Consider the following 12,055-nt stretch of genomic DNA (forward strand, 5'->3'; position numbering starts at 1 on the left):
AGTCGAGGAAGACAAGAGAAGGAAAATGACTTGTCCATACCTGACTACCTCTGTAATATGAAATCCAATTTAGGGAAGAAGGGGGAAACGGAGAGATAAGAAGGGAGGTTTTTCTCCCCCTCCGCCGTGTCGCGCCGAGCCCCATCAACCAAGGCAAACACTAAATAATGAACAATACTGTGGCTGTCCCGCCACGATAAAACACACTCCATTAATGCCACTCGGCAGAATTAATGATAATTATGCCACGTTTGCCGCCCGTTCTCTTATTGAATTCTTATCTGAGCTGCCGAGGAGGAAGGAACAGCGCTCCGACTGTCTCCTCTTCCACCCCCCCAAAAAAACAATAGAAAGAAAATCCCTCATTGAAGTCGTTCAGAAAGGGGAAGTTCACAGAGGAAATAGGAACCTTTATAGGTGTAAAATGAAGGAGGTGACATGGGATGCAACAGAGGAATAACTCAGTGACTTTCATGCTCTGGAACAGGTGATCACAACACTGAGCTTAAGATGGGCTGTGTCCTTTCTACAAGTGTGTGTGTGTGTGTGCGTGTGTGCGTGTGTGTGTGTGTGTGTGTGTGCGTGTGTGCGTGTGTGCGTGTGTGTGTGTGTGTGTGTGTGTGTGTGTGCGTGTGTGTGTGTGCGTGCGTGCTCTGAACCCTTCTGGGTGTGGTCTGAGCATCACCATCAAGGTTGTGATTACATATTGAAGGATGGCACAATTAGAATGATATTCTATCTGTATGGGCACACCACCATAATGGTTGGACTACAAGACCAGAAACATCCTCAGCCTGCTGATGACAATGGAACACACACACACATTTTCACTGATAAATGAGGTCTCTGTAAAGACAGTGAGTAAAAGGTCTCTGACAGTTCTGAAACAAACCACACACTTCCAGGGCTAATTAGAGTGTGTATAAAGTGGTGTTTGTTTCTGGAGGCCCTCCTACCTGGCTCTAATTAGACGGTGGTAATTCACTCAGACAAACTCTTAATGACAGAGAGGAAAACTACTGCTGTGTGTGTGTGTGTGTGTGTGTGTGTGTGTGTGTGTGTGTGTGACAGAGAATAAATAACTACTGCTACTAATCATGACTGTTAAGGTGTCAGACTACAGTGTGTGTATATATACATAGCATAGGGAGTGGATGTGTATACTAGTGGCAGTATCTAGAACAAAACGTTACACAGTCCATGTTAGCATTATGGAACCTCCTTGTGTTGTGTACTGTTCATTCATTGGCTGTGTGGGACAGGTGTTGAACAAGCAGCCCTTCAGTCCACACACCCCACCAACCCTGCATGAATGGAAGCCATAAGGTGTGTATGTATGTATGCCTGCCTCTGCGCGTGTGCGTGTATACTCACTGGCAGCGTGGGGCAGGTTGATGAAGAAGCCTTTGAGTCTGGAGGCCAGCCACTCCATGCTCTCCTGCAGGTTGGCCAGGGCCTTCAGGTCGCTCACGTCACGCAGGATCTCGTTCTGCGGGATCAGCTTGTCACCCAGGTTACCCGTCAGCACCTCTGACTCCTTGGCAAACGCCGCCCTGGATCGGTGGGAATGGAGGAGGAGAGAGGAAATGGAGGAGGAGAGAGGAGATGGAGGAGGAGAGAGGAAATGGAGGAGGAGAGAGGAAATGGAGGAGGAGAGAGGAAATGGAGGAGGAGAGAGGAAATGGAGGAGGAGAGAGGAGATGGAGGAGGAGAAAGGAAATGGAGGAGAGAGGAAATGGAGGAGGAGAGAGAAAATGGAGGAGGAGAGAGGAAATGGAGGAGGAGAGAGGAAACGAAAAAAGTTGTATTAGACAAAATCAGTCAATGTGACATGTTCTAGACAGGTTCTAAAATGGTCATGAGAGTAGTTAGAACTAACAGCCTGATATTCCAACAAGGGTTAGCCTGGTCCCCAGATCTGTTTGAACTAACTGTCTGATCTTCAAACAAGGGTTAGCCTGGTCCCAGATCTGTTTGAACTAACTGCCTGATCTTCAAACAAGGGTTAACCTGGTCCCAGATCTGTTTGTACCGTCTTTCCAAATCTGTTGGTCATTGTTTGGCTTCATAATGACAACAGGAGATGGGAAGCTCTGGGACCAGGGTAGAGAGAGAAGGGTTTCTCTTCTGGATATAGGAGATGGGAAGCTCTGGGACCAGGGTAGAGAGAGATGGGTTTATCTTCTGGATATAGGAGATGGGGAGCTCTGGGACCAGGGTAGAGAGAGAAGGGTTTATCTTCTGGATATAGGAGTTGGGAAGCTCTGGGACCAGGGTAGAGAGAGAAGTGTTTCTCTTCTGGATATAGGAGATGGGAAGCTCAGGGACCAGGGTAGAGAGAGAAGGGTTTCTCTTCTGGATATAGGAGATGGGAAGCTCTGGGACCAGGGTATAGAGAGAAGGGTTTATCTTCTGGATATAGGAGATGGGAAGCTCTGGGACCAGGGTAGAGAGAGAAGGGTTTATCTTCTGGATATAGGAGATGGGAAGCTCTGGGACCAGGGTAGAGAGAGAAGGGTTTCTCTTCTGGATATAGAAGATGGGAAGCTCTGGGACCAGGGTAGAGAGAGAAGGGTTTCTCTTCTGGATATAGGAGATGGGAAGCTCAGGGACCAGGGTAGAGAGATAAGGGTTTCTCTTCTGGATATAGGAGATGGGAAGCTCAGGGACCAGGGTAGAGAGATAAGGGTTTCTCTTCTGGATATAGGAGATGGGGAGCTCTGGGACCAGGGTAGAGAGAGAAGGGTTTATCTTCTGGATATAGGAGATGGGAAGCTCTGGGACCAGGGTAGAGAGATAAGGGTTTCTCTTCTGGATATAGGAGATGGGAAGCTCTGGGACCAGGGTAGAGAGATAAGGGTTTCTCTTCTGGATATAGGAGATGGGAAGCTCTGGGACCAGGGTAGAGAGAGAAGGGTTTCTCTTCTGGATATAGGAGATGGGAAGCTCTGGGACCAGGGTAGAGAGAGAAGGGTTTCTCTTCTGGATATAGGAGATGGGGAGCTCTGGGACCAGGGTAGAGAGAGAAGGGTTTCTCTTCTGGATATGGGTCGTGCATTAAGAGTAGCGGCATAAAACCTGCCAACAGCTCCAGATAAGGATTCCCTAGAATGAAGGAGAGGACAGTAGTGGAAGGCAGGAGGATAGTGAAAAGGAGAAGGACATTTATTGGGGGGTGAGGAGGATTGGGGGGGGGGGGGACTATAATAACAATCCCACGGTCCCCTTCACAGAGGATGGCTGGCACCGTGTGGAGCTGGACCCAGGACGGACAGACAGACCAGTCACATCAACTCCAGCATGCATCTCAATGAGGCCTTGGGCTTCCAGTAATGACCTTCACTGTGATTTAGGACTGACTGACTAACTTAGTTCAGTCACCACAGGCCCAATGGCTAGCTAGTAACTGGGTGGGTAGAAAGAGGAGGGAGAGAGAGAAAAAGACTCAACTGAGAGTGCATGCATGTGTGTGTGTGTGTGTGTGTGTGTGTGTATGTGTGTGTGTGTGTGTGTGTGTGTGTGTGTGTGTGTGTGAGAGAAAGAAAGAGCGAGAGAGAGCTATATTTTAAGGCAATGTGACGTTTCAGACTTCACACATGCTAGCAGGCACATGACAAGAACACAGCCTTGAGGAGAAGACAGCAAAGAATATCCTCATTTTTTGCGTGACTACTGACCAGCAGCCTTGGTGAATTCACTTCAATATCAAAACTCGAAAGAGAAAGAGAGAGAGAGAGAGAAAACAGAGAATGAAAGAGAGCGAGAGAGAGAGAGAGAGAGAGAGAGAGAGAGAGAGAGAGAGAGAGAGAAAACAGAGAATGAAAGAGAGCGAGAGAGAGAGAGAGAGAGAGAGAGAGAGAGAAAACAGAGAATGAAAGAGAGCGAGAGAGAGAGAGAGCGAGAGAGAGAGAGAGAGAGAGAGAGAGAGAGAGAGAGAGAAAAAAAACAGAGAATGAAAGAGATCAGGAAGAACTGAATGACTTGTTCCAAGCAGGGCCCTTATTACTGGAGCGTGATCAAAAGGAGCGCTGGGTTGCCAGACGTGGAGCCTCTAATCCCTCCAAAGAATGTTGAAAATGTCTGTGGTTGTGACTCAAATTAAAAAATCCTAAAAGATTCTCATTGCATTTAAATCCATCACCCATTCATTGATTTATTTACTTTACAATTCCAGGCCAGTGAGCATCCTTCCTGAAGAGAGCACACATTGAAAGCTCTGTCAATAAGAATGACCCACCTTCTCCTCCCAAATTATTTGGATCCCTACTTCCTTCAGATAAATAATGTTACATCCTTATGGAGCAATCACTACTTCCTGTACATGTCTGTCTTGTTCAACCACAGCATGTTGATGATTGGCTGGAGGGAGTGAGGATACTGTTCTGTGTGTTTATGTTAGGGGGGGGGCGGTGAGGATACTGTTCTGTGTGTTTGTGTGATGGTGGTGAGGATACTGTTCTGTGTGTTTATGTTAGGGTGGTGAGGATACTGTTCTGTGTGTTTATGTTAGGGTGGTGAGGATACTGTTCTGTGTGTTTATGTTAGGGTGGTGAGGATACTGTTCTGTGTGTTTATGTTAGGGTGGGGAGGGCGGTGAGGATACTGTTCTGTGTGTTTGAGTTAGAGTGGTGAGGATACTGTTCTGTGTGTTTATGTTAGGGTGGTGAGGATACTGTTCTGTGTGTTTATATTAGGGTGGGGGGGGTGGTGAGGATACTGTTCTGTGTGTTTGTGTTAGAGTGGTGAGGATACTGTTCTGTGTGTTTATGTTAGGGTGGGAGGGGCGGTGAGGATACTGTTCTGTGTGTTTGTGTTAGGGTGGTGCGGATACTGTTCTGTGTGTTTATGTTAGGGTGGGGAGGCGGTGAGGATAATGTTCTGTGTGTTTGTGTGAGGGTGGTGAGGATACTGTTCTGTGTGTTTGTGTGAGGGTGGTGAGGATATCGTTCTGTGTGTTTGTGTGAGGGTGGTGAGAATACTGTTCTGTGTGTTTGGGTGGTGAGGATACTGTTCTGTGTGTTTGTGTGAGGGTGGTGAGGATACTGTTCTGTGTGTTTGTGTTTGGGTGGTGAGGATACTGTTCTGTGTGTTTGTGTGAGGGTGGTGAGGATACTGTTCTGTGTGTTTGTGTTAGGGTGGTGAGGATACTGTTCTGTGTGTTTGTGTTAGGGTGGTGAGGATATTGTTCTGTGTGTTTGTGTTAGGATGGAGGGGTGGTGAGGATACCGTTCTGTGTGTTTGTGTGAGGGTGGTGAGGATACTGTTCTGTGTGTTTGTGTGAGGGTGGTGAGGATACTGTTCTGTGTGTTTGTGTTTGGGTGGTGAGGATACTGTTCTGTGTGTTTGTGTGAGGGTGGTGAGGATACTGTTCTGTGTGTTTGTGTTAGGGTGGTGAGGATACTGTTCTGTGTGTTTGTGTGAGGGTGGTGAGGATATTGTTCTGTGTGTTTGTGTTAGGATGGAGGGGTGGTGAGGATACCGTTCTGTGTGTTTGTGTGAGGGTGGTGAGGATATTGTTCTGTGTGTTTGTGTTAGGGTGGAGGGGTGGTAAGGATACCGTTCTGTGTGTTTGTGTTAGGGTGGGGGGGTGGTGAGGATACTGTTCTGTGTGTTTGTGTTAGGGTGGAGGGGTGGTGAGGATACTGTTCTGTGTGTTTGTGTTAGGGTGGAGGGGTGGTGAGGATACTGTTCTGTGTGTTTGTGTGAGGATGGTGAGGATACTGTTCTGTGTGTTTGTGTTTGGGTGGTGAGGATACTGTTCTGTGTGTTTGGGTGAGGGTGGTGAGGATACTGTTCTGTGTGACCTGGTAAAGTCCTCCTCATCCTCTCTCTTCTGTCGGAGCTGTCTGGGCTGGGCCATGTTAGCCCAGTTGGGGAGAGACTGGAGCAGTCGGCTGATGTCCTCGTCCTTAGACCACGACGCACTGATGGTCAGCTTCTCCTCACACTGGACTATGCCCCTGGGACACACAGGACAGAGAGAGATCCTCAACTGTACCGTACAGACAGACAGCATAGCATGAGGGTGGATGAGGACAGATTGCCTGCATGAGGATAACTGCTTAGCTGGATCAGTGCTTGAGTCCACAGAACCACCCATAGACACACAGCAGGCAGCTGAGGCACAGTGTTTACACACCCATAGAGGGAGTAACACCTGGTCAGGTGAGAGGAGAGGTAGAGAGGTAGAGGAGAGGTAGAGGATGGAGAGGTAGAGGATGGAGGGGTAGAGGAGAGGTAGAGGATGGAGAGGTAGAGGAGAGGTAGAGGGTGGAGGGGTAGAGGATGGAGGGGTAGAGGAGAGGTAGAGGATGGAGGGGTAGAGGATGGAGGGATAGAGGAGAGGTAGAGGATGGAGGGGTAGAGGATGGAGGGGTAGAGGAGAGGTAGAGGATGGAGGGGTAGTGGATGGAGGGGTAGAGGAGAGGTAGAGGATGGAGGGGTAGAGGACAGAGGGGTAGAGGAGAGGTAGAGGATGGAGGGGTAGAGGATAGAGGATGGAGGGGTAGAGGATGGAGGGGTAGAGGATGGTGGGGTAGAGGAGAGGTAGAGGATGGAGGGGTAGAGGATGGAGGGGTAGAGGATGGTGGGGTAGAGGAGAGGTAGAGGATGGTGGGGTAGAGGAGAGGTAGAGGATGGAGGGGTAGAGGATGGAGGGGTAGAGGATGGAGGGGTAGAGGATGGAGGGGTCGAGGATGGAGGGGTAGAGGATGGAGGGGTAGAGGATGGAGGGGTAGAGGATTGGGGGGGTAGAGGATGGAGGGGTAGAGGATGGAGGGGTAGAGGATGGAGGGGTAGAGGATGGAGGGGTAGAGGATGGAGGGGTAGAGGATGGAGGGGTAGAGGATGGAGGGGTAGAGGATTGGGGGGTAGAGGATGGAGGGGTAGAGGATGGAGGGGTAGAGGATGGAGGGGTAGAGGATGGAGGGGTAGAGAATGGAGGGGTAGAGGATGGAGGGGTAGAGGATGGAGGCGTAGAGGATGGAGGGGTAGAGGATTGGGGGGTAGAGGATGGAGGGGTAGAGGATGGAGGGGTAGAGGATGGAGGGGTAGAGGATGGAGGGGTAGAGGATGGAGGGGTAGAGGATTGGGGGGTAGAGGATGGAGGGGTAGAGGATGGAGGGGTAGAGGAGGGGAGGCAGAGCGCTGGGTCTCCATCTGTACAGAGGTCAGCCTAAATCTCTCTGGGGTTCAGCCAGATGAAGACAAGCACAGCAGAGGTGTGAGGGTGTGTCAGAGAGAGAGAGCACTGCTGAAGCACAATATACCCTCAAGCAGAACAAATTGAGTGAAATTACATTTGTGTTTCTATACCTTCTAGCAAGGAAGAGAGGAAACACTTTCCTCATGCTGGTCCTGAGTCAGTCTAACTCTTACCTGTACGAGGTGTTGCAGACCTCCTTGTACTCCTTCAGCTGGTCCTGAGTCAGTCTAACTCTTACCTGTACGAGGTGTTGCAGACCTCCTTGTACTCCTTCAGCTGGTCCTGAGTCAGTCTAACTCTTACCTGTACGAGGTGTTGCAGACCTCCTTGTTCTCGTTCAGCTGGTCCTGAGTCAGTCTAACTCTTACCTGTACGAGGTGTTGCAGACCTCCTTGTTCTCCTTCAGCTGGTCCTGAGTCAGTCTAACTCTTACCTGTACGAGGTGTTGCAGACCTCCTTGTACTCCTTCAGCTTGTCACAGACCATCTCCAGGAACTGGTTGGAGTAGGCACTCAGGTCCTGCATCAGAGTCATCAGGTCCTGGATGGACTTCTCCACGACTACTGTGCTCTGGAGAGGACACACAAATACAGGCTTAACACATTCAGAATGATACATGAAATGTTTCATTCCAGGCAGAAATAATCAAGCTCCTTACATGGAGAGAGGTAGAGAATATGTTTCATCTGTTAATACTTAGACACTAGTGAAACTATGTTTTGTTCTTTGTTCTCATTATAAAAAAGAAGGCAGTTGAAATTATATATCAAATAAATAATAAATATGAAACATATTGTGGAATGACGATGTGAAAGAGTCCTAACCTCATCCCACATAACGTTTTTTATTTCAACCACAAAACTGTCACTGTCGCCTCAGCTCTGAGCCCAGTGATCCTTGTAATTCAGCCACTCCCTTGTCCTCCCTTAACCACGAGACATATCACTGAGTCCCAAATGACACCCTGTTCCCTATATAGTGCACTACTTTGATGAAGTCTCCTGAAGCAGTGTAACACCAGCGTTGAGGAGTGGGACTGTCAAGTCTCTCCTGTCCGATGTGCAAAGCCGTCAGCAGGCAACCAATCTAATACAATGACTATATTCTCCTGTCAGGGACTGGATGCTGTTGGGAGCTTGTCATTGTCAACGATATACCACCATGTCAGAGGAGTGGCAGGAGGTGTGTGTGTGTGTGTGTGTGTGTGTGTGTGAGAGAGAGAGATCAGGTGAGTGTGTGTGTGAGAGAGAGAGAGAGAGAGATCAGGTGAGTGTGTGTGTGAGAGAGAGAGAGATCAGGTGAGTGTGTGTGTGTGAGAGAGAAAGAGAGATCAGGTGAGTGTGTGTGTAGGTGTGTACCTATGCCTATACGCATGACAAGATCCCCAGTGAGCTCAGACAAACCTACAGTCATGACAGGTTAGCCAGTGTAGCGTAACAAATAGCAGGACGGAAGCAGACACTTCAATAAACACACACACCTAACTTGACACCACTGCCACAGACCTACACTACATGACCAGAAATATTTGGACACCTGCTGTTCGAACATCTCATTCCAAAATCATGGGCATTAATATGGAGTTGGTCCCCCACTTTGCTGCCATAACAGGCTCCACTCTTCTGGGAAGGCTTTCCACAAGATGGTGGAACATTGCTGCGGAGCCTGGCTCGCAGTCGGCGTTCTAATTCATCCCACAGGTGGTCAATGGGGTTGAGGTCAGGGCTCTGTGCAAGCCAGTCAAGTTCTTCCACACCGATCTCGACAAACCATTTCTGTATGGACCTCGCAGAGAGGAACAACTATCTTCTTTCCTCTTATTTGAATTATTTACTTATTTTTCCTCCCTCACTATTTTCTATAATGTCCATTCATTTCATCTGCTATTTTATCAATACAAATGTATTTCTTAGTGTGTGAGTTGTTTCTATGGGTCAGACCAAGACAAAGTGTGTTTGATTCAAATAAAGACCGATACTAGCGCACACAGTGGAGTGATCCATTGAAACTCACTAGCATTAGCCACAGCAGTGCTAACCGCTAGTTTAGAAGTAGCACAGTGCTTCAAAGCGTGTAAGTAGCAGCAGCAGTATTGGTTAGCAGTGGCAGCTGGCTGTAACAACTCTTACACTGTTGAAGATGTCCAGCTGTGGCAGGGTGTAGTCAGCAGGGAACAGCAGGGGCCTGAACAGGGCAGTTACTGATTAAAGGGACTACTGGCTGGCCCCCTGGTCCCTCTCCCTGCTGGGGGGTAATGATCTGTAGCGCTGCCCATACCCAGAGTTCCACAAGGCTGGTCCCTGTCATGAAACTCCGCCAGGGGACGCCCCAGTCCCATTGCCCACGGCCCCCTGCCAGCCTGTCGGAGGAGAGCAGGGACCCATTCACTCAGCAGGGGAGGGCTGGAACTTCTAGACACAAGCAGACGTACAGGCACGTGCACAGTCGAACACACACATAGTTCACACACAGTACACACACAGTACACACACAGTCCAGAACCCCCAGTGAGTGTGTGATGGAGCCAGGAAGAGGACTTTCTCTATTTGTCATCACAGAGACGATGGAAGGAGTCGCTGTGAGAGCCAAGGAGATGATGGCCATCCTGCTATTGGGTAAGAACTAAAGCCAACTCCAATGAATCAGCCATACAACTGTTAGCTTTCACTTTCAAATCACCTTCAGCTGCTAAAAAACGTAAAAGAATGATATAATCTTCCCCTTTTGACCTCTCTCTTTCTTTTTCTCTCTTTCCTTGGTGTTTAAACACTAAGTCCACTATTATTTCTCTCTCCTACTATGAGTTAGTGAGGCTGGATATCAGCAGGTCAGGAATGGTAAACAATGGATCCCAGATCCATTACTCCTGGAACAAATGCTCTGGCTCCGCTTGCCTTGTCTAATTCTGCTCATTTAACATAGCCATTCGTCTTTGCAGCAGAAATCATTAAACAGTCATCAAGGGCCGCAGATTGAGAGAAGGAGAGAGGGGGATGAAGGGCGAGAGAGACAGGGAAAGAGAGAGGGACGAAGGGCGAGAGAAGGAGAGAGAGAGAGAGAGGGAGAGAGAGAGGGACGAAGGGCGAGAGAAGGAGAGAGAGGGAGAGAGAGAAGGACGAAGGGCGAGAGAGGGAGAGAGAGAAGGACGAAGGGCGAGAGAAGGAGAGAGAGAGAGAGAGAGAGAGGGTGGGGGGGGACGAAGGGCGAGAGAGACAGGGAAAGAGAGAGAGAATTCACAGAGGTCTTGACAACAGTGGGACCTCTCCATCTTATTTAACTGTTACACAAGGAGGAGACGAAATGCATTCTGGGGGCTGGTGAAACTTTCCCCATGAGACAACTTTATTGACAACTCACTCTCTTTCCACAAACACTCTAGCTTTAAGCAACAGACTCACAGTCACACTCTCTCTAGTACTCCTCTATAAAATGCATTAAAACCAAAGCACACACACACACACAGTGAAACATGGCTGACTTGCACTTTGTACTTCCTTTTGTTCTATTTTGTGTCGGAGTCTAGCTGAAAGCAAATTTAATTGAGGCCGGCGATACACAAAATGGGTCTAGAAATTCAGCAATTTAACAGCATAAATTCCATCAGAGTGTGAAAGGCCCCATCTCTGAGAGCTAATGATGAAAAGAGTGCACAGTGAGCACTCAGACTGTCGTGTCATTGGCTGCCGCCGTTAATGCAGTGGTATCGCCATAGAAATGCCTGAGCAGGTGATAATAGCAGTTATTAGAGTTGTAAACACTCCTGAATACAGGCGAGAGCAGGGGAGGTATCCGGTGTAAGTGGCGGGATGTGTTCTTGATGACTTTGAAGCTCTAGTGTGATAATAGTACACTAGTCATCTTCCTATAACGAGACTGATCTAAGGAACAGTTTCTCTCATTCCTCTCACTGACTGTGATGATTCAGGACATTTTGAGCATTTTTGGACCTTGAGTGCATCAGGGTGTCCTGAGTGAAATAGCGAAAGGAACTTAAAGCTGCCATGATGCACACTGGTCAAAAACTGGTAGAATCAACGTTGTTTCAATGTAATCTCAACCCAAAAAATATAATTGATGATGTTGAATCAACGCGGAAAACAGATTGGATGAGAAAAAAGTCCCAACTTTTAACATAAATCCAATGAGATGGTGATATTTTTGGTTGATTTCACATTGAATTCACGTTAGTTGACAACTCAACCAAATGTAAATCAAAACTAGACGTTGAACTGCCGTCTGTGCCCAGTGGATGCTCTCTATTGAATGGTCCACTACTAGGCCTTGCCATATTGCTGAAACTGTAGAATTGATCAAATTAAATGGTATTAAATGTACAGACTGAATTGACATGGAAACTATCCCAAATCTTCTACCCCTGTACTGCTGTCCTGTCTCTGTTACGAACAGATCCACACATTCAAGGTCCTGGAGAGGGGTCTGGAGGGGGCTCAGTCGTGCCCCTGAAACGGGTCAGGGGTTTCCCCATTAATCGAGGGGCGTCCCCCATGGATCGAGAGGGCCAGAGCATTTAACCCTGTGCGTTCCGCCACGTCACTCTCATCACTGACCCAAAACCGCTGACTCCTGTGTCGGCTGTGACTCGTGTCACCCCACATTCAAGTCTGCAGGGCAGGGTACTACAAACACAAATAACATGCTCATGCTCATACACACACACACACACACACACTGAAGTAGCAGAAGCATGTGGGCCGTCCGGCGTGTGCAGAGGGAGTCTCAGAGGCGTGAGACCATGCTGACGTTGATGAATGGTCTGCCAGACGCTGTCCTACTCATGTGTGACTCCCCTTTACCCCAGTGAGGGAGGGCTGTGTGTTTGGTTATGAAAGG

At 48.4% G+C, this 12,055-nt stretch overlaps 1 protein-coding gene across 1 annotated transcript in view; it reads right to left on the reverse strand.

Moving 5' to 3' along the window:
* The window catches only part of LOC139392958 (exocyst complex component 4), a 224,487-nt gene that overhangs the window by 55,652 nt on the left and 156,780 nt on the right, over positions 1–12,055 (reverse strand). Inside the window, exons 11-13 of the mRNA XM_071141269.1 lie at positions 7,638–7,774; positions 5,805–5,960; positions 1,375–1,553 (exon numbers count right to left, since the gene is read on the reverse strand). Coding sequence (XP_070997370.1) covers positions 1,375–1,553; positions 5,805–5,960; positions 7,638–7,774 — 472 coding nt within the window. The remainder of the gene's footprint in view (positions 1–1,374; positions 1,554–5,804; positions 5,961–7,637; positions 7,775–12,055) is intronic.

This window comes from Oncorhynchus clarkii, chromosome 33 (genome assembly GCF_045791955.1).
Source record: "Oncorhynchus clarkii lewisi isolate Uvic-CL-2024 chromosome 33, UVic_Ocla_1.0, whole genome shotgun sequence".
NCBI classification, from domain to species: Eukaryota; Metazoa; Chordata; class Actinopteri; order Salmoniformes; family Salmonidae; genus Oncorhynchus; species Oncorhynchus clarkii.